Below are 22,001 nucleotides of genomic sequence, written 5' to 3' on the forward strand. Positions count from 1 at the left end.
GCTTAAGCTTAGAGGGAAGGCAAAGTGAACAGGTAATTGATCACCGAAGCGGCAAATTACCTGTTAAACACATTGACTAGTTTGTTCAGCTAGTCCAAACCCTCAACCAGCCCTCTGTTTAAGAGAGGAATAGTTTGTAAATAAAGGGTTAGGCTGTTTTGTCGGGTGAGTTTAACTGTTAAAGCATTTAGTTTATTATGATCTTAGGGCAAATAAGGCCGTGAATTTACTGTGACCAGGAGCTATCACTTGAACCGTCCCCTGGTTGAATTTAATCGAAACGGCAGTTTTGATGGTGTTATGCAACTACCTTGTCTAGTCCTATTTGAGAAAATTAAATCTTCCGCATGAGTCGCATGGGGAGTGATAAATTTAACGCATTTTGGAGAAATATCTTTCAACCCTGCGAGTTTACATTACATAAAGGTTCGAGACAGTGACAATGTGCAAATCAGCTGTAACGAACAATTTATTTAATCCCTTGCCCATTTTACAGAATTAACAAAAATAAAAGGATTAAGGTCATGGAAGTGGGTCAAACTTTATTCTTGTCGCAGTTGTTGATTTCTTCCATCAGACGTTGTCTGAAATGATAACAAGAATTGAAAAAGTAAACCATGATATTCTGTTTACTAAAAGTTTACTTCACCCAAATAGTTTATACTACACACCCATGGCCCATATCTTGTATGGATCATGAAAGGGTCATGCGCGGTCATGGACTATACTTTATGATTTTATTTAACACTGGCTGCACACTTAACACTGGCAAAGGTAAATCTACAGCAAAGTATTACGAGTAAAAACAGTATTTTTTGTAGCATTTGGCAATAACTAAATGTCTCATTCAAAACGTCCACCATCTCGGAGTTTCGATCAGCTTTATCAAAAATACCAATAGAACTCTAATATTAAAGAAAAAATACGACGATACAAAAATGTAAAGGTTTTGGAATAGCCTCTTCTTAGAAATCAAAATCTCACCAAACCAGAAAGTTAAGTTCAATAAATCATCGAATTTAGGTTAAACAGTCTTTTAAAACATGGTCAAGTGACTGAACATCGACACACCAAAATGCTTTATTTTACGTCCGTATTTTGGTAACACTCAAAACTTTGGTCATCATTGCCTAAACACGCTTTAAATAAGATGAGTTTGAAATCGGGGCGGACACTTAGCCACCCCATGGGCTAAATATAGGATTTAGGTTTCGTTACATAAATTTTATTTTTCGGTTAAACTTGATATAGTTCTAAAGCGTCATACCTCATTGGTGTGTAAATTGTTTTCTTATCCTGTGTATCCGATAGGGCAAACATGAGAGCACAGTTTCATCTTGGCAAGAGGTTTTGTTGCAGTGCACCTGTCTTCGGCGACTGTCTGATTAGTCACTGTGTAGATGCAGTCTACGAGCGGTTCAGTAACTAAACCTGGTAATAAAAACAGGCTTCATATAAGAATGGTTGTCACATGGTTAATTATATGGACGCATCTACATACTCAATAGAGCTCGGCTCGCAGATCAAGATTGCAGCGTTTAACTGTACTTTATTACGACTATTTTCGTTATAACTAATGTGTTAATGTTACCTAATGCCTTAATTGATGAAAAAAGGTCATGCAACATGCGATAAAAATCAAAGCGGAGGTATCTAACTGAACAAAATCATGTTAAAAACCGCCATCATTTAGCTACCTATAACTACGCCTACATCTTCGTTTGCATTCATAATAGCGTAGCTGAAAGAGAGCCAGGTTAAAACGCAACAAGCTTACTGTCGTTCAGTAACACTACTCTGATGCGTTTTATTTAAAAAAGAAAACTTTTTTCCAATGTAGAAAAATATGTAACTGTTGTTTTGTAGTGTTCAATGCACGTAGCTTCACCGAGCTAGTTCTCAGGCATGCCATCCAACAAACATTTTAAACAAACACAACGAGCTTAAAGGTGCAATGTCACGCGGGTTTAAGTCACTGATTTTTCTGATGACTTTCAAATTGAAGGAAACCTCAAAATAATAGTTTTCTAACGTAGAAAAACACCAACGGAGAAATAAAAAAGCCAAAATTTATAAGGGTAGTTTCGACTGACGAAGATTAAGACGGATTATGAATGACAAACTTGAAAAAACTTGCCAGGTTTTACAAGATGCATGTGCGTGACGTAGCTCCTATATGGAGGCAAATCAGTTGGTTATTTACAAAGATGAACAACCTCCCCCCCCCCACACACCCCTGTAAGTTCCCCGTTTTCCAATCGACAATTCAGCAAAGTTTCTTACTTGTGAAAGCGTAAACGTAGTTGTTTCTTGTCCTTCCCACTCCCTCCCAGCAGCCTTGCAAGTTAAAACCATCCTTGTCGTAAGTGACATAACCTGAAGGTCCAGACCAGCATTCACCATAGAACTGCACTCCAAATACGGGGAACTGCTTCTGCCAAGCATCCTGGGCACACTTTTGTACTGTTTCGGACATTTGATGCCAGTTGATGCCCCGACGATGATTTCCGACCAACTCCGGCAGCGGTCGCCCGCCTTGGTGCTTGTCTTTGAAGCAGCCGATCGGAACATGAGTCATATCCTGCCCTAAGGTGTAATGCACGCAAAACGTTCATAATGATAAAAGCAAAATTTAATGTTTGCTTGAAGGGGCTTTGGCGTGAATTTCAACAGATTTTTTAACAGCCAGGATGTATATTTGTGTCGTTGGAAAACCGTAGTATGGCCCATTTTTATTTACAATTGCAATATTAGAGCACTGAAACTGTTAACAAGCGTCGTTGGCTGTGGATGACTAGGGTGTAAATGGATTACAACTTGAAAACTTGAGGCAAAACTTTTCAACTTGTTTCCACGCGTCCTAAAAAAATCGATATTTATAGGCGTGACTTGATTTCTCCCTGAAAATTAAGCTTATATCTTTTTCAAGATGTGTTTCATGAGATAAGTTGCCTAACACTAATTTCAGAACAGTTTAGACCAAAAATCATTGAAATCCACAAGAAGTAACTCTTTTAAATTGAAATTACAATGCAGCGAGTAGTGACAACACCGCCTCCGCCGCCACCACCCCTTCCAGTGGCGGATCCAGGGGGAGGGTCCGGTGGGGTTAAGAGCCCCCCCCCCCCCACCTCATCAGACCTGGGGTTTTATACAACTTGTTTGACACTGAAATTCTTGCATCGACAGGATCGTATAGCACTAATTAACTGGTTGATTTTTTTAATGAAACGTGCGTTGCATTTGTCACTAAACTTAATTCCAGGCATTTCCAGAAATGTAAAAATTTTCTCAATCTTTGCTACCAAACGTAAGAGGAGGATGTTCAAAGGGTGCCTCCTTCACGAGGAGCCAAGTAAACTTGACGTTGAATCAGGTTTGTAACGTGCAATCGCGAATGTGAGGTGTGTGGCGGGGGGGGGGGGATGGGGGAGAAGTTCCTTGCAACAAAAAAAATCAATAGTGTTTTCTGAATCAAAGTTTGGAACCCTCCAATAAAAAATTCCTGGATCCGTCCCTGCTTTTCACCTTACTCAATCAAACAAATTTAGATACTCACTTCCGCAATTAACACAAGGGTACTCCACTCGCCATGTGTAACAAGGCATCTCATTGCATGACGTGCTTGAGTCAGGCGGCATATCATCACAGTCATCCGATGACACAACAGTCCAGGTGCCATCACCGAGCTTCTTTTTACATTCCACACTTCGGCTTTTAGTGCCATTGTCACAAAGAACTGAGCACTAAAAAAATAGATGAGTACATATATGGAAAAAATTCTGACATAGAGCGGTTTTCACTCGAGTGTCGAAAGTAATTCGCGTTTGCTTTGGTTTTGCATTACTTCGCTTAGTGATTGGTTTAAAAAACTCGCGCCACATTCACATCCAATCAGAAGTAAAACCAAAACCAATTACTGTGTGACTCGCTCACACACGTTTTCCCGCGCTTGTGCCAGCTACATGTATTGGCTTCGAGTTTTAATTGGTTGACTGGATTGTCTGTGTTCTTTGTGATTGGCTTGAGTGATTACTTTGGTTTTGGTTTTACGACACTCAATTGAAAACTGCTGTAATACATGTGACATTCTGGGTCTTTACGTCTAAAAAGACGGTCTTATGTGACAGCACCTTACGCTAAAATAACTGATATTTAATTAGTACTTTAAGGCATCAATTAGATTCTCTTGTGCTGGTCTAAGTGAGCTTTGAAAGTCATCATCTCAAATTTTGTTTAGCAGGTCCGCTACACATTGCCATTATACATACATACATACATCATTTATTATCTTTCCCCATGGGGGCTTTTCGAAGACAATATGGTACATTCATGGTTCTTCTGCTGTATACTAACAGCTTTGTCTCAATCTCACTTTAACTTTGCATTAATCGTAAGGTAACCTTGAGTCAACCTTACGCCAACCCTGCGCTAATCTAACGCGAACCTCGCACTTACATTGGGCCAACCACACACCAATCTTAAACTGATGGCAACCATACGCCAATCTTAGCCGATCATATGCACCCAGCTTTCTCTAGCCTGCGGCAGCATCCGGTTAAAACCCGGAGTTCATGAAGGCTAATCTCTTCCTGCCCTTTCACAAAACATTTCTTCCTCCTCCCCTAAACGACTAAGCCCTACCTGAGCCCAGTTCCCTACGATCCATTTAGCCATGCAATCCACGTTATTGCAATTTTGTGAACTGACAGGTCGTGACAAGTGCGCGCACTCGGACTCGGGTAGGACGTTCGTAACATCCTGGGAAACAACTTGTACGCATGTCAAGTTGCGATGCTGCTGACCACCTCCACAAGGCTCCGAACACGGACTCCAAACTCCCAACTGAAATCTGGAAGAGATAGTGCAAACAACAGCGCATTGATGTGCAAAAAACATGCAGTTGAAATTAAACAACACGTCCATCGCAGGGTAACCCTACAGGAGTAAATTCGCCGGTACCCATTTATACACCTGGGTGGAGAGAGGCACTGTGAGAGTTAATTATAAGTGCCTTGCCCAAGAACACAACGCAGCGCCCCGGCCAGGGCTCGAACCCGGGCTGTTCGACTTGGAGTCGAGCGCGCTATTCATTAGGCCACCGCGCCTCCATCACCGGTTTTGGTCCAGGTTTGGATAAGCTCTCCAAAAAGAACCGTTGAGTTCTCTGACCAGTTTTATAGACCTCAAGTGGAACGCAGGCACTGGGGATGTCATGCTCACGTTTCTATAGCACCCCCTCCCCCCTTGTTTCGAAAAATGTTCTCACAGTCACAAGTACACCCAAACCCGCTGTTGTTCCCGCATTTGACTTTTTCCAATTAAAGTTATTTTGCATGTATTTCTTAATTTCCGTCAATTCATTGTTTTCGTTCGCTTTCGTGTCTTCGTGCCATTTATATTCTGTTAGGTTTTTTTTATGCATAATTTCGCTTTGTTTCGTTCTTTTTCGTGTTAGTTTCACCGATAGTTTGCCAGTTCGTCTTTAGTTTTAGTATCGTTCACTTCGTCCATCGCTCATCGCTTCTCAAAGATTTTATTTCTACATCGTTTGTTCCTGTGCCATACAACGTTTGTAAGTGTCTTTTCTTGTTGTTTTTATAGTTTCGTTTATTTTCCTGTTGCTTTCTTTTCATTTTATTTTATCGTAACTTGTTAATTTCGTGCTTGTTTTTTAGCAACCGTATCTTCGAGTTTCACCGTGTAATTTCTATTTCGTCGACTGATCATTAAAGTTGTGAACATTTGGTACGCGTGTGGATATGTATGGCAGTAATACCCCCTTATATATAGGCATTTTACATTTTAAGGTAATGTTATAGTATGATAGTCATACTCACTGTTTGGGGCAGGGGGCCAGGTTACACTGCCTCGAATTCGCTGGCTTTGTACTCTTATCACAATAAACTGGTGTGACCTCAGTGTCGTCATCTTCACGGTGACACGTGACTTTGATCAGCTGAACACCTGAGAACACGTGACACAAATGTGTTACTCGGTTTCTGAGCATTTATGTAATATATCAAACACGAGACAGCGTTTTTCATCACATTTCCAAACACCGAGAAGAGAGTTGAAAGTACGACGCGCAGCGGAGTATTTTTGACGAACTTCGAGGTGTTTTGAAATGTGATGAAACACTCTGTCGAGTGGTTGATATATCTCCTCAATCGAAACTAAAACTACAACGAAAACGGAAAAATAAAATCGTCAAAATCTATGCTAATTAAGATCAGATTTCCAAACTCCATCACGGTTCTGATTTCCTTTGTTTTAACTAGATGAATTATTAATGAGTTTGAGAAAGTGATTAGAAATATTTAGTCCGACATTGCTGACAATACAGTCAGAACACTGCTTGGATATTATAAGACCTTATAAAACATGCGTGGAATAAGTTTCAAAAACCTATTAAGAAAATACAAAGGAAATAAATGTTTAAGAGTGTCTTTTACATGATCAAGACACAGCTAAATTTTATGTCCAATTTTCTTGGCCAGAATTACCCAAAATCTTAGTATCAGTACAAGAATGAAAAGATCTACTTCAGAGGTTTTTAAGCCGTTCAATAAACTCGCAGTTCTTGCTTTATCAAGTATAAAACACTCGACTGTGCCTCGTGTTTTAAACTTGATAGAGCAGTTTTCAATTGAGTGTCGTAAAACCAAAACCAAAGTAATCAGTCTGGCCAATCACAAACGACACAGACAATCCAGTGAACCGATCAAAACTCGAAGCAAATACATGTAGTTGGCACGAAGCGCGGGAAAACGTGCGTGAGCGAGTCACGATTGGTTTTGGTTTTACTCCTGATTGGCTGAGAAAGTTGCGCGAGATTTTTTAGCCAATCACTAAGTGTAGTAATGCAAAACCAAAGCAAACGCAATTTACTTTCGACACTCAAGTGAAAACCGCTCTAAAGCACTTCTGCTCGTTTATTAAATATTACATAAAACATTACCTCCAGCACACGTGGCGCTGCATTTGCCTTCATTCTTTTCTTTCCAGTTGAATTTTGTACTCTTCCCACTTCCAGGAGCGTAGAAACTGTACGATATTCCTGGATTGTTGTGATATCCGGAATAGGCATACTGTGGATATAAAACATACGTAAAACAAGAGACAATCAAGTTAACATAAGAACTTTATTGGCCGACACAGGTACTGGTAACTCAGTCGTTAAAAAAAGGAAAGGAAATAAAAAGAATAGGATGATATATATAACTTACATATGGCATAGTTTTCAGTAAAACTCAGTAAGAGCCGGTTTTATGGCAATTTATGGAACTTGGTGCTTGTAAAACAAGCAACCAGACATTATCCTAAGGAGCCGGTCGTCATTTAGAGTGGGAAGGAAAATAATAGTTCAAATGGAGAGAGGCTATTTTTAAAATCTTCAGCCTTCCCCTTTTGTTAAGTACAATTTTTTCTGACTGCCTACCCACCTGGCAATTATCCGTTAAAATATTAATTTCCTCACCTTTCCCTACATAATAATTATTGACCGACATTAACTTTAGCGATTTCTGTGTTCTTCCTTATTATAGGAAATAAACGATCCCGCTCCGCGAAATTATCAAAATTCGCGTTTTTTTGTGAGCGGTAATTTCCGCGTAAGTGGAGCGTTAATGTCCAAGACTAACTTAATCCAAATTCTGGATGCTGTCTGAACACACATAGAAACTAGGAAACAATATCCTTCTCTTCTCTTTACACTGTTTTCCAGCCTCTTACAATGTAAATGCCTTAAAGATATGTCATCTGCAATATTTCCAGTTTTTTCCTGCTTTCAGAAGGGCGGTACAGAAGCCAAAATATCTTAAAAGACATCACAAATCGCGTTAATTTTCTTCATTTCGAAAAAACTGCCCGTCCCTCGCGTTAATTTCCTTTATTTAAAACAAATTTTCCCTCCAATCCGCGTTAATTTAAGTCGCATGAGTTTCAAAGACCTTAAATTAGGGAAGCGTTTATTTCCTATAATAAGGTAGTCACCTCTATGCTTGACAAGTTTTTGACATTGTAATGAGATATAAACTATTGATTACCATAGCATCAAGAGCCTCATTCGTCGGTCCTAAGATAGAAATTATCTCTGCGAAATTATAGCCACTCATCTTATGATAGATTGATGTCCCGGCAGCTTTGTACGTTGCTGTCCAGGCGGGAATAGGAACATAATATTTGCCTGTTGTGTTCGACTTAATACCTGCAAGGCCAAAACAACATAATCGTAGTGAATTCTGGTATATAAGAGGCTGTCTCTGTTGAACGGTTTGTCCATGCACCTCCTTTTGTTTCGCGGTCAGTTAAAGTAATTCTACTTATTCTCGTTAATAAAAAGCTCTAAACTTCAAATTGACAAAGCAAAAGTGTTTTCTCAACAAAATCACGGCCACATAAATGACACTTTTAAAAAAATTGAGATAAACTTGATAAAAGTTGGGCCGATGTTTTTCAAGTTTACCCAAACGCAATCCGTTTTAATCTTCTCGAATTTTACACATTCATGCCGCTTTCTGCCCTTTCTGTGTTTCTCTTGAGTTATTCTACAGTTTTAAGCCGTAATTGTAATATTTCAGTTAATTCTATGAACAGTTGGTCAGTGCCGAATTTGCCTAAAAATTTGGTGACATGTTTACATGTGTTATATTATACATACCTAGGAAGTTATACGATTTGCTCTGCTCGACAATCTCGACGTGTGTAGCTCCCTTTGGAATTGTGAACATAATGTCGCCTTTATACGCACCTAGCATTTGAGAAAACAATGGCATAAGTGATTTGATACCATGCCATAGAAAAGACAGCCAATCAGAATACAGGAAAGCCGTTGTATATTCGACGGTATTCAACCCAACCTTCCCATCGTGCGCTGCGATGGTATTCTCGACGAAATTTAGTAAGCGTATTTTCTATGGCATGGTATAAAATAGTTACACAACACTTTCTCGTGGTATACTATGGAATATCCCACTTGTCACTTGTATTTTCTTCGTATACACACTCGCCTAAAGGCTCGTGTGTATACCGAGAAAATACAAGTTACTCGTGGGATATTCCATAGTACACCACTCGAAAGCGTTGCATAACTAGTGTGTATAAAATGTCTAAAAAAATTAAGTAAAGCTACAAGCTTCAGATCGATGTTATAACGTTTTGAGCATTTATGCAACCAGCTTAGGCTCGGGGGGAGGGTGGGATTGGGCATGGTACCCCTGAAAGTAGGCTAAGGCTTCGCCCGAGGGGCACCACTTTTAAGTGAATAATAAAAGGGTAGGGATTTGACCAGTAGAAGTACGGAAAAGGTTTGTGAGAACTGTCATTCTGAGGCCAAATGCATGATGTATCTAAAAATTGTACAGGGTTACTCAAGTGAAAAAGTTTGAAAAAAAAAAGGTGCAGTATTTCTAGTATAGGGCCCCTGTTGATACCAGCCAAGTGCTGATTGGGCCACCCTGCCTAAATAAAGTTGACTTGACTTGACTTGGTTTGACTTGTATGAAACTTAGTTAAGTAAGTCTAGGTTATCTTTCCTTTACCATATACTTTATAGTTCTTTGTGTAATTTCCGTTCGTCAAGCTACAAGAGCTGCCATCTCCTCCACAGTTAAAACATCGGTCATACACTTTTCGAGATCCCAGTTTCTTGTTGCATCCAACAACCTGCAGAATGAAACAAAACACGCCATGACACATCTTTATCATAATAGGCTGGCGCTTTTCTCCGTTTTCCTTAGCATAAAGCAGCCAGGAGTATTTTTACTCTCTCTAGACGGTATGCTACTCGCCCATCTAAGGGTTATTCCCCATTGTTTAATTCGTCGGTATCCATTTATATACCTGGATGTAGAAAGTCCGGAGATATCGTCTGGGTTAATGGTAAGCGCAGTGAAGCGAATAAAGTGCCTCCCATAAAATTATGTTTGCCTGAATAGGGAAGACTTTGTATACTTACTTACTTATCCTCATCGAGCCCATGAGGACTCTTAAGGCCGGCACTTTGTATACTACTTGTATTTAATAATTTATTACGCCTTGTATTAAAATTACTTGGGATCGCGCGCGAAACGGCTGCCATCTTGGCAACTTGATTTTATTTAGCGAGCGCCATGGAAACATGAGAAAGTACCAAATCTATCACATTGATTAGCTTTGGGGTATACGTTGAGCAGTATATAGAAAAGAAAACGTACATACATTGCATTTTCCCTCAATGCAGACATCGTAGACAAACGCGTTACTTTCACATCGCGTTCCATCCTTCACGTGGCCAAAGAAATATCCTTTGCTCCCAGTGACGCAAGCTAAAGTACACTTGCTGGATCCTGTAAAATAATTAACAATAATAACAATAATAATAATAATAATAATAATAATAATAATAATAATAATAATAATAATAATAAATCTATCTCTAAGAGACTTTAAGAATGTCCTACACAAAACATTAATGTAAATAATAAGTATAAGCTAGATAGTTTTTTAACCTTAATGATCAATTGTATTTTTATTAATTTTACTGCGAATTTCAATTTTATATATTTTTAGTCGTATCGTTCTTAGCTTTTAGGGGTTTTTAACCAACTTTGTAATAATTTCGATTTTTAATTCATTTTTTTTATGCCATTATTTTTTATCTCAGGACCTACCTGAAAACCACACTAGTGAGTGGAGCCTCCTGTTAAAAGATCATTATTACTAAAAGATCATTATTATTATATATTATTATTATAATTTAAAGCAAGTTAATTTTGCCTATACCTCCCAAATAGTGCGCACGGTATTTTGTAGTGGCAGTGTTATGTTCCTCGCATTGCTCATGTCGATAGCGGTCAGTTGTGCACTCCTTCAAGAAAAGATAAAAACCGATATCACTTAACCTCAAAACTTTATAGTGCGTTTTCTAAAAATTTTGACAGTTGTCCATAGGCTTTATTACTTTCTAATAATACGGAATTATAATCGCGCGAATACCCTAAACACATCGTCTGATGTAACCAAAACTGGAGAATATCAAGTGATATCCACCAATTTTCAAACTTTTGAAACTTCAGTTTTCCTCCCAAGCAAATTATTAAATCGAATAGTACGCTGGGAAAATCCCTGTCACCTTAAGTATTCAATTATTATATTTAATACTGTATGTCAAAAACACAAAACTATATAACTTTCGATTTAGGCGAAAGCATGTTCCGTTAGAGCGGTTTTCACTTGAGTGTCGAAAGTAAATTGCGTTTACTTTGGTTTTGCATTACTACGCTTAGTGATTGGCTTAAAAATCTCGCGCCACTTTCTCAGCCAATCAGGAGTAAAACCAAAACCAATCGTGACTCGCTCGCGCACGTTTTCCCGCGCTTCGTGCCGGCTACATGTATTTGCTTCCAGTTTTGATTGGTTCGCTGGATTGTCTGTGTCCTTTGTGATTGGCCAGAGTAATTACTTTGGTTTTGGTTTTACGACACTCGATTGAAAACTGCTCTATAAAGTAACATTACCTGAGTGTTACACATCCTAAAGTGTCCTCTTGCAGATCCTTGGCAGGGTTTTCCGAAGTATTGAGGTCTAAAAGAAATAATATAATGAAACTCGTTATAGCGAACATATTTTTCAAGTCCCTTGGCCCTTCACTATATCGAAGTTCCACTGAATATGTAGGGCTACGACCGAAAGGGATATTAAAGAGTAGGGATTTCACGAGTTGAAGTAAGGGAAATTAAAGATTTGGGGGAAAAATTCAGGTATAGCATCCACCTCATTAGCCACCCTCTCTCAAAAAAAGTGTACGGTTTTGCCATTTTGGAAAAAAAGGTAATTAAAATCAAATGAACTTAATAAAGAAATAAAAATTTTCAGAGGAATATGCATCCAAAAATATAGGAAATGACAACCGACAATCAAAAACTATAACTGTCAACTTTGCAAAGAAGTGAAGTTTTTTCGTTTGGTCATTTCACGCTAATAATGTTCCAATACTTAATACCCTTACAACCGTTCCTAAAAGGTTCTGAATATCAAACTTACGCAGGATTGTTGCATTGTCGACTTCGATATTTCACTCCACCTCCACAAGTTCTAGAACAACTGCCATATGTTCCCCAGGGTCCCCACCCACCGTCAATTGGCGGTGGCAAACTTGGTCCAACATCAGTACAAACTCCTGCTCTGCACCACTGAATAAAAACAATGAGAAATCAGCTTAAGTTGATCGCTTTTACATTTCTAAAACAGGACATTGTGTTTTTACTACAGACATTGTGTTTTGTTTTTGATAAGTAACTTAATTCTTACACCCAAGGCTTCCCGGCGCATTGCTGACAAAATGGTGGTACCCTGTTATGAACATCCAACCAAAATCCGAATCATAGAATAACGTTTTTGACTTGACTAATGCTCCAAGTTCAGCGTTTTTCACTTGATAAATGATTTTAAACATGACCCACTTTATTTTAACTAAAAATAACGCGCAAACTGCGGTGATGAATATTACAGACAAAAGGTTTTTTACCTTTCTATAACCGCATGCAGTTCCCTCAGCGACCGGTGCACCTCTGCTGTAACAGCTCCCTCCTTTTGTGCAGTAAAGAGCACCGCAGCTTTCCTAAACAAAACCAAAGTAAACATAAATTAAGAATGGGAGTTAGCACCCAATGCTTTTTTCCCTCCTCCCCACCCCTGCCCTCTTTTGAACAGTTTCAATTTGTTTCCGCCACTGATGACATGCTTCGATGTCTTCTTTATGGTGACAAGCAATCCTTTACTTTAACAACTTAGTTTTTCAGTTAATGGACGTTTCCATGACTACGCCTAACTCCTTTCCTAACGTTTGGAATGTCTATGTAAAACAATGTCTCAGTTAAGGATTTCAGTTGAAACAGAAGATGATTTTAAAAACAAGTAAAAAAATCTCCTTAAAATTTCCAGTGATGAACTTACTCTCAGTGAAGGACATGCGCGGTAATCAGCTCCGTATGCCAGCTGGCATTGTTTATCTATGTCAGTGGTATAGCCTGGAAGAAAAGTGGGACTGGGAAGCTGTTTAGGTGGTTTGTTGTGGAAACATGTACGTGACCTGGAAAGTTTGAATATCAACACAATATGTAAGCACAGTCAACTCTCTCTTAGCGGACACCTTTATAAGACGGACACCTCCATAAGACAGACACCTCGTGTTGGTCCTGTCCCTGCCGGTTTTCAGTCATTTTAGCTGTAACTAATCTCCCTATAAGACGCCGGGCGCCTCTCTAAGACGGACAGTTGGAGAGTTGACTGTATCAAAGCCGACCTATTTGCCCGACTGGTCTGTTAGGGTGACGGCAGACAAGGACACACTGTTGCGGACACATGATATGATGATATTGCTTGGGTGGTCAAACGAGTCGGGTACAAAACAAATGTTTTTTGTCCATGCCGCACAAACCGGGAAACATTTTTGCGGATACAAAATGTTTCTGACAAAAACTGGAAACATTTTTTGTGTCTCAGACACAAATTTTGCGCGCGGGGACAAATGGAGAAACTTTTTTGTCCGTTACATTGTCCCCTTTGTTTTCCGCCACACTGAGAGGAATCCGATGAAAACATACTTGGAGACTTACGTAAATATCGCTTTTAATTTGTCTCTGCTGCAAGAAGACCAGTGATGTGCGTTTGGACCTGACGACTGCACACTTTGCATGATGTATCCCTTGGCACAGTCTCCTCTGTCGTGCGGCAAACCGATGCTAATGAAAAGAAAAAGATAAAAGGGATGAAAAACAAAGAAAAAATAACGTTTAACCTCAAGCGTTTAACGAAACTTAACTGTTGCAACAAGCTACCATTAAATTGTTGACAGTTTTATTAAATGTAGCCTGTGAACAGGCTTTCTGATCGAGTTAAAGTATTAGCAATTTGGGGGTTTTGAATTTTGCCCTTGCCCGTGTAAAATTTTATGACGTCAAACAGGGGGCTTTTTTAAACCAGCCAATTAATGCAAGTTGTGGAAAAACGGCTGATACTATGTAGCTAAGTTTTGTTTTGAACAAAGAAATAATTTTCCAGTTTTTCAACGGTTTGTTTTGTTAAGGCGATGCTTTTGGTTAGACTAGGGACAATTTGTTCTAGATCAGTTGGGATATTTCTCCTTTGGACGAAATACTGTTTGATTCTTGCTGGAAGAAAATCACGATGGCGAGTTTCTAATTCTTCAGTTAACTATTTCAAGGTTAGACAGACATTTAGCAAGTATCAGATTCGATTCTGATACTCAGTAATGCATTATTTGCTTCTCAAAAGAAAACATAAACATTACTGAACAATGGAAGTGATGATGTCTTACTTGTGTCCCATTTCATGTGTTACAGTGTACGCCGCAGTCAATCCAGTAGCATCATTCACGCTCACTCCCCATTTACTACTACATGGCGTGGAATAGTACGCCAGCCCTGAAAAAATTAAAATAACATGAAAATATTTTTCTATTCTCCTTACTTTGTTCAGCATTGTGTTGATGAAACACAACAAGCACTTTTGAATGAATGAACGAACGAACAAACGAGCGAACGAGCGAACGAACGAACGAACGAGCGAACGAACGAACGAACGAACGAACGAACGAACGAACGAACGAACGAACGAACGGACGAATGGATGAATTGAGACCTTCATTTAAACAGTTGCATTATCTTCCTTACCATCCATATAACAGCTATTAAGGCCACAGACTCTCCTGCAGAAATAAACATGAACAACAAAAGTCCAATGAGTCTTATCACTGAAAATAACTTGAATTTACTCACCGATATTTGAAAATTAATTAACTCAAGTGGGGGTGTCTTCAAAACTACATTTTTAAACACACCTTAGAATTTTTTAAGGTTTCCATGCCTGTTGCGGATTACGACAAAAGTATAACAGTTTCTCTTTATGACACTGACAACGATGCTTGTGGTACGTTTAATAGTTGAAAAAACGTGTTCAGCGCTTAAGGTGATCCGGGACGAACTTTCGAAGTTTTTACATGTTATCACTTATCGTACGATGTCAGAGTAATCCGCCAGAGCTAGTTGTCGAAAATATGGCACAATTTTCTGATGCAATTTCTTGGCCGGCCATGCAGTGTCCCTTAAAAAGCGATTTCTTTGCCGGCTAGTGTCGCTTAAAATATATATTGCTTCCTTCTTTGGGGTGCAAATAAATTTGAGCGACTTTATCAAAAAAAAGAGGATTCTGCTATTTTAAAGAGCGTTTTTAAATTTTGTAATAATCCTTCTCATTACTTCTGATGGACTAACCTTGTCAACATGGCGGCGTGATCGTAATGTTCAGCGGCTTTATCAGGCATATTTCTTTTTGACGCCCATTTTGCAAAACTTTTAAGATACTTGCCACCCGAGGTGATGTTGTTTGCCGTAAAATCCAGGTCCGGCTGGCAATGAAAACAACAAAGATAATCAGTTTTATATCTTACTGTAGTTTTTAGTGATATCAGTTCAAGTCATCTTCAAATACAAGTGCAATACTGTTTTATTTAGCAAAATATCATATGTGCCTAAAGCATACAGTTTTCCATTTATTATTTTTCTACATATTTTAGTGCCAGACTTTAACTTGATCTACAAAAAAAAATGTAGGAAAGTTGATCACTGTATGCTTCTCAGCAAATCTAATCATATAAAAAATTATGTATGTTTCCGTCTAAGCATAGCACTACTCTTCATTAATTGAGCAAATTGCTCAGCTATCAAATCTATGTTAAGACGGAATCCACTAGGAAGTCGAGTAATATTTATTAAAGTTGGACAAAAATCAAGTACCAGAATAATTAAAATCCTATTGCGTTATTTCTTACCCTTAATAAAAGGTAAAGATGTAAGTAATTATCCGTGATAACACCAACAACAATTTCTTATCAGAGTCTGAGAAAGTGAATTTCAAAGTTCACAAGCTATAGGCAAAATGTCACGCGTAGCCATTTTGTAAATTCGTCTTTAAGCGATTCAGTGGAATTCAGTGGAACTTCGAAATTTGTTTTCGATGTCTGGTGTTGTTAGAAAATATTTCTTTTGATTAGATATTTGAAGCAGTAACACAATAGCTTGCAATCAGGTGTAAATAGTTTTGGTACATAATTTTGTCCAATAATTACTTGAAGTCCTGGCGGATTTCCTCTTTAAAAAAATGATATTCAAAGTTCACAAGCTATGGGCAAAAGCTCACACTTTTAAGCGATTCATAGGAATTCAGTGGAACTTCGAAATTTGTTTTCGATGTTTGGTGTTGTTAGAAAAGATTTCCTTCGATAAGATATTTGAAGCAGTAACACAAAAGCTTGCAATCAGGTGTAAATAGTTTTGGTACATAATTTTGTCCAATAATTACTTGAAGTCCCGACGGATTTCCTCTTAATTACAATCAAGTACTTACATCAATTCCTTCCACCAGGAAAACTTTGACCAGCACCCAAGATACCTTCATTCCAATGGACTTATCTTTGTACAACCGGCTAATCTAAAGTAGCACAGTATTAAAACAAGAAATTCTGCTTATTTCAATTTATTCTCCTATGATCTTAAGTGGATATTTTAAATTATTATATATTTAACAAGCGTTTGCAATGTGCTGACATAACTTTTTTTTAACTCTTGGAAAGTCTCAGTTGCTTGAATAGTATTATTTTTTAAACGTTCACACCAATGCAATTTCCGAGTCGTTGTTCCTGGAGATTTTATATTTGTGTCCTCAGAAAAGTGCTGGAATTCTATCATTTCTGAATAGTACAGGCCCTATAGTAAAACTACAACAACAGGTAGTAGTTAACTATAAAAGAACAACGGTGGTTAAGAATGGGAAGACAGATGGAAAGGCTAAAAACAACTTAGTAAATTTAACAAGGTGCGCAAAGAAGAGCTGGCGAAATACTTTCCATTAGAGTAATCAGCAACTTTATCTAATCATTCACATAGAGAAATTAAACAGCAAGGAAATAGAGCGGTTTTCACTTGAGTGTCGAAAGTTAATTGCGTTTGCTTTGGTTTTGCATCACTACGCTTAGTGATTGGCTTAAAAATCTCGCGCCACTTTCTCAGCCAATCAGGAGTAAAACCAAAACCAATCGTGATTTGCTCGCGCACGTTTTCCCGCGCTTCGTGCCAGCTACATGTATTTGCTTCGAGTTTTGATTGGTTCACTGGATTGTCCGTGTCTTTTGTGATTGGCCGAAGTAATTACATTGGTTTTGGTTTTACGACACTCAATTGAAAACTGCTCTATTGCAACTATTACCAAGTTCGCTGTGTTCAAAAGATAATCAAGGGTTCCGTTGCCATAGTAATCACATGTAGTTTTGTCAGCTGCCAGCATAGCCTCAATGTAGATCTTCCCTTGGTAGATGACGTCATCACGTTTGCTTTCCGTGTCGTCTGGTTCGTTCTGATCTTCTTGAAATTTATCATGAACTCTTTTAATTTCTGGTACTAGTTTGAGTGATAAAGAGAACACCTTGTATTAATGAGGTAGTGGTAAAGGAAGTGGTTCTTATATAGCGCATTTTCAAAGCTCAATGCGCTTCACAGTTAGAGTTACGGGACGAGATCGGACATCAGTATATTAGGCGCCTTTGGCAACCGCTATCCGTCCATGTGTATGATCTCGTCTCACCACCCAACCCACGGATTCATGTGAATAGGCCAGACCACAACACCGGGAACTCCGTGCCTCACTCTTTGCAATAAGTGTGTGGGTTCTCTAATTAACGTCCCCTGCTGATCATATACACTGACAGAAGATGCAGGAGACGGGGCCTACGGTTTATCGTCCTTATCCGAAAAGACTAAAATATCTAACCATTTGCAGATGTCATTGTAAAGACAGCACGTTCTTCTCAATTATTTAAGACCCTGAGTGTTGGTTCGGTCTGGGAAGCGAACCCGAGACCTCCTGCACGGCAATTCGGCGCTCTACCAGCTGAGCTAACCGGTCGGCGGCGTTTAGCTCGTTGGAGTTTTGTTTCCAAGTTCGACTTCCTATACTGACAACTGAAAAATAATCAAAATTCTAGCCGTTTGCAGAAAGGAGCTCATCAATGTCGTGGACTTCTTCAATAGACAAATTACACAAGATTTTACTAAGAGCTGAGTGACATTTACACATTCACACCCATACTCTCATGAAACAGTTCGATAAGCCCTTTAAAGTCATACCTCCTACCGGAGTCGACTTTTTTCCTTTGTTTGGAAGATCTTGGATGCTTCTTCTGGATATCACGTGGTACCCAGTCCCCTTCAGCGTCGCGCGCCTGTGAAGGTGATCTGGCAAAGGCTCTATTTGGTACAAATGACCATCACTCATTATGGCACCACTCTGAAAAGCAAAATCAGCACTGCAGTTATCAAAAGAGCCTTTTGAGTTCTGCACAATACAACTCGAATGACAACAATTACACTGATCGTTCGATTGGGATCAAACAAGAAAACCACATGTAATCTGAAAAGGGTAACATTCGAGCCCAATTGCACATCAGGCCGGAGCTTATTCCGGTTTCAGTAGCATAAAGTGACTAGGAGTATTTCTAAAAAATCTCGACCCCTGAATGGGATTCTAGTCCATCACAGGGTTACCCCCAGCATTAAATTGGCGCTGGTAATCCACTTTCATACACCTGGGTGAAGAAAGGCAAATTCTATGAGAGTTAAGTGTCTTGCCCTAGAACACAACGCAGTGCCCCAGCCAAAGGGCTTCAATCTCTGCTCACTTTTTTCTCATTTGACTTCAAAACTTTTCTGAACAAGTTACAAGTCAACCTCGTTCCCAGGGCTTTTCCCTTGGTAATTTGGAATTATCAAGAATTACCTGGGAACGAGGTTGATACCTTGTAGACAAGTCTTACCAGTTGACCCTTTTCATCGACTTCCCGTACTGCCACATGGGAATCAGGATCCGAGGCCACGTGACCCACATAGAACCTTCCCTGAGTAAGATGGATTTCTTTGGTAAGCATTCCATCTGCAGTTCTTCTCTCTATAGACAGCTGTCCATCGTTAATGACGTCATCATTAGGTTCTAGCCTTAGATCAAAGTCTTTCCCAAATGCTGACAGTTTAAATTCCTGCTGAGGTGATAGTTGACTTCGTTTTCTTCTGTGATTAGGGACCCTTACTATGTCATACTCTGGAACTTAGAAAAAAGAGGTTAGCTGTTATTGGTAGATTTAGTTTTTACATAGTACACTTTGTTGAGCTCCTTACTTTCGTTATTCATGCAACTTTATAATTAACAATTAATCACCATATACCAGACAAGTTGAATAACTAGCGGCCAAAATATCTCTTTCGTAAACAAAGCGCCCTTGGGTTTTTTCTTTTTTCCCGGGTTTTTTTTTCCCCCTACCGCGCGCAAAAACTTTTGGAATACCAATTAGAACGCCGTTTACCTCAGTCTTGAGTTAGCTACAGCTTTACTCACCGTGCAAAGTTTCTTTTTCTGTGTTCCTTCGTATCCCCCCTCCCCTTTCCCCTTCTTCCTTTCTCTCCCCTTCCCTCCCGTCTCCTCACCTTAACCAGGAAAATGACTCTCCCACTGAAGGTAAAATCTGACAAATAATTCGCACGATTAAAAATCCTCTTTGTATAATTTTCTTTTAAGAGTTATTTTTAACATCTAAAGTTCCTCCCTGCAATGAAATTCTTTGTCGTAATGGTTCACCCTTTGTGAACACGGTACTCTCTTAGTTCCTTGCCCCCGGGGGGGGGGGGGGGGGGGGAACACGGTACAGTCAACTGGAAATTGGCCTGCTTTACTACGTGTTATGCTCTTGTTACCGCTTGTGACGTAAAACGTATTATTAAAATAGGATTAAACAAATTTCTGCACGTTCCAGACTCACACATGTTTTCACGACTTCCCTAATAAGGTTTTTCTCTTACCTGTATCTTGAGAATCCGTATGTAGATATCTTCTCATTTCATCCTTTGACAGAAGTTTGTGAAACTGTGGTTTTAAAGTAGCTCTAACCTAAAGAAATTAAGACGCACAGCTTGAGTATTAGTTACATTTATCCATACTCATGTCGACGTCCATACAAGAGTACATATTAATTTAAAAGTGAATACGACCAATGAAAAGAGCTATTACACGCAAAAAATCACAACGCAAATGTCTGAAATGTACTACTTATAACCGACGTTAAATTCACTGATTGCCTTTAGGCCTATACCAGGTGAATTTTTTTCCCATACATAGTGTACTATTACGTGATACCAGAGATAAATATGGTATTTAACATACCTCGTGAAGTAAGCAAATGACATAGAGTATCGTCGGTAAATATCGCCTCATTTTTCAGTCGTCTTTGGGTACTTGCTTACACTGGGAACTCTGACAATGTAGAAATCTGATGAAACGCTAAATTGAACTACGTTTTCTGAGCTCCGTTTATATGTATGACTGTTTATAATCCGTAAATTGGACGAAGCCCAGGAAATCCACGGGGAAATGCGTTTTCTTTGAAATTTGATCCGCTTTCCGTGTGTGCGTGGTCCATTTCGATGTTTTGAATAAAATTGGCCGAGGAAATTTACAAATGGGTACTTTATTAATAGGATGTTTCTACACCCCTTAAAATAGCTTTATTTAATTAACGACTGAAATTAAATACTCTTGTTTAATATAATTAAATTAAAACGGACTAAAAGTGTTTTGATTTCCGTTCTAGGTATTCTTTTTTCAAAATTCGACCGAGAAAAATAACAATGAAAATGGAAGTTAAGAAGTAAAATAGGTTAAACAGGTTTCTCCATCTCATTTTTAAAAAATAAAACTTATCGAATTCCTTTTTTTCACCTCGCTTTTCGCCACGTTTTTCGGATCAGATTTTTCCAGGAGTTTTTTTCGTTTCTTTTGTTTTGAAGCAATAACGTGTTGCCGGAAAAAAGGGGGGATGAATAGTTTTTTTTTCTCCCGATGAGCTTTTTCGAGTCTTTAATGCGACAGGGGGCAAAAACAAACTAAAACTAACAAAAAAATAACACAGCAAAGAAGAAAGGGGTTTTTCATTTTTTTTTTTCCTTTTTCCTGAGAGAACTTACTGTATATAAAAGTTGACAGTTTCTTCGCGTTTCTTTAGGTTATCCAACTCATTATCTGCCGTGTTTCGAGCGGAAAGTACCCAGCGCGGAAAATGAGCACCAGCAAAATAAACTTGCTTGGCTGCATTTTTCTTTGAAAAAATCCCATTTAAAAATATTTTAATTCGTTAGGATTTGGCGGTATATTAATTTTTCCTTAATGGATAGTATTTGAGAGATTAAGCATGACGTTATACGGCTAACGGCAAACGCGAGCTTGCCTTTCATTTTGTTACCTTTTTTATCGAATTCTAAAATTAATCCCTCATACTGAATTGGGAGAAAAAATCCCACATTCACGACAAACACAAAACTACTCATTTCCGTGTACAAGCGCCAAACGGCAGACGGCAGAAGTTGAATTTTTGCCGTTCGCGGGAAAAATAAACGTCATGCTTAATCTCTCTATTAATAAATGTTGCCGAACTCGAAGATGAAAAACTTATCATTTTAAGGTATTTTGCCGACTTTTTTTAGACTTAACCACGGGCGTGAAGTACTACGTCTGAAAATGACACTTCCCTATCCTCTTTATCACTTAATATTTATTACATTTCTTGTTTTTGTCTTAATAAATGGGAGCATTTGCAGCTATGTGTCTGCGGAAAGTGTTAATGTCTTGTAACATTAGAAGAAGCAAGCAAACAAAACGCCACGCAGTTAATTACTGTGAGAAAGGAGTTTTTTGCTACACCTGTGTGTAAACCAACTAAGATGCGATACTTGTTATGCAAACATCTCGGAAATGTATGAGACTGTATTCTTCAATTTTACACGTTTCCTTTATAAGCTGCGCGGGCCTTCAGTCAAGAATTTGAGCTCAAGAAAATTGAAGAATAGACGTTTTTACTGGCTATTTTTTTAATTTTTATGAGATATATTTTGTAAAGTGCGATA

At 38.7% G+C, this 22,001-nt stretch overlaps 1 protein-coding gene across 2 annotated transcripts; it reads right to left on the reverse strand.

The window, feature by feature from the left end:
• Window positions 1-451: 451 nt before the first annotated feature.
• Window positions 452-20,535, reverse strand: LOC144637716 (A disintegrin and metalloproteinase with thrombospondin motifs 1-like). 2 transcript variants are annotated; one of them, XM_078496794.1, is made up of 26 exons: window positions 20,266-20,535; window positions 19,905-19,992; window positions 18,869-19,149; window positions 18,183-18,342; window positions 17,266-17,456; window positions 16,408-16,491; window positions 15,276-15,409; window positions 14,676-14,710; window positions 14,321-14,426; window positions 13,599-13,724; window positions 12,937-13,072; window positions 12,509-12,601; window positions 12,025-12,173; window positions 11,499-11,565; window positions 10,765-10,849; window positions 10,201-10,328; window positions 9,543-9,666; window positions 8,663-8,752; window positions 8,049-8,209; window positions 6,962-7,091; window positions 5,841-5,967; window positions 4,645-4,852; window positions 3,560-3,746; window positions 2,284-2,586; window positions 1,268-1,431; window positions 452-584 (listed from the first exon to the last, which is right to left on the reverse strand). In XM_078496794.1, exons 1-25 carry the CDS (start codon window positions 20,314-20,316, stop codon window positions 1,292-1,294), a joined length of 3,384 nt encoding a protein of 1,127 aa, XP_078352920.1. In that variant the 5' UTR covers window positions 20,317-20,535; the 3' UTR covers window positions 452-584; window positions 1,268-1,291. The 2 variants fall into 2 exon arrangements, with proteins under 2 accessions (XP_078352920.1, XP_078352919.1); XM_078496793.1 differs by having other exon boundaries at window positions 18,869-19,155.
• Between the last annotated feature and the right edge of the window lie 1,466 nt (window positions 20,536-22,001).

Source organism: Oculina patagonica, chromosome 14 (genome assembly GCF_052425735.1).
Source record: "Oculina patagonica isolate OP01 chromosome 14, crgOcupat, whole genome shotgun sequence".
Taxonomy (NCBI): Eukaryota; Metazoa; Cnidaria; class Anthozoa; order Scleractinia; family Oculinidae; genus Oculina; species Oculina patagonica.

Coding starts and splice junctions, on each gene's coding strand:
- LOC144637716 (XM_078496793.1), bottom strand. CDS start 20,316: ATGAGGCGATATTTACCGACGATACTCTATGTCATTTGCTTACTTCAC. Junction 13,725..14,320: donor ACACATGAAATGGGACACAA/GTAAGACATCAT, acceptor TCTTTTCATTAG/CATCGGTTTGCCGCACGACA. Junction 13,073..13,598: donor AAATTAAAAGCGATATTTAC/GTAAGTCTCCAA, acceptor CAAACTTTCCAG/GTCACGTACATGTTTCCACA.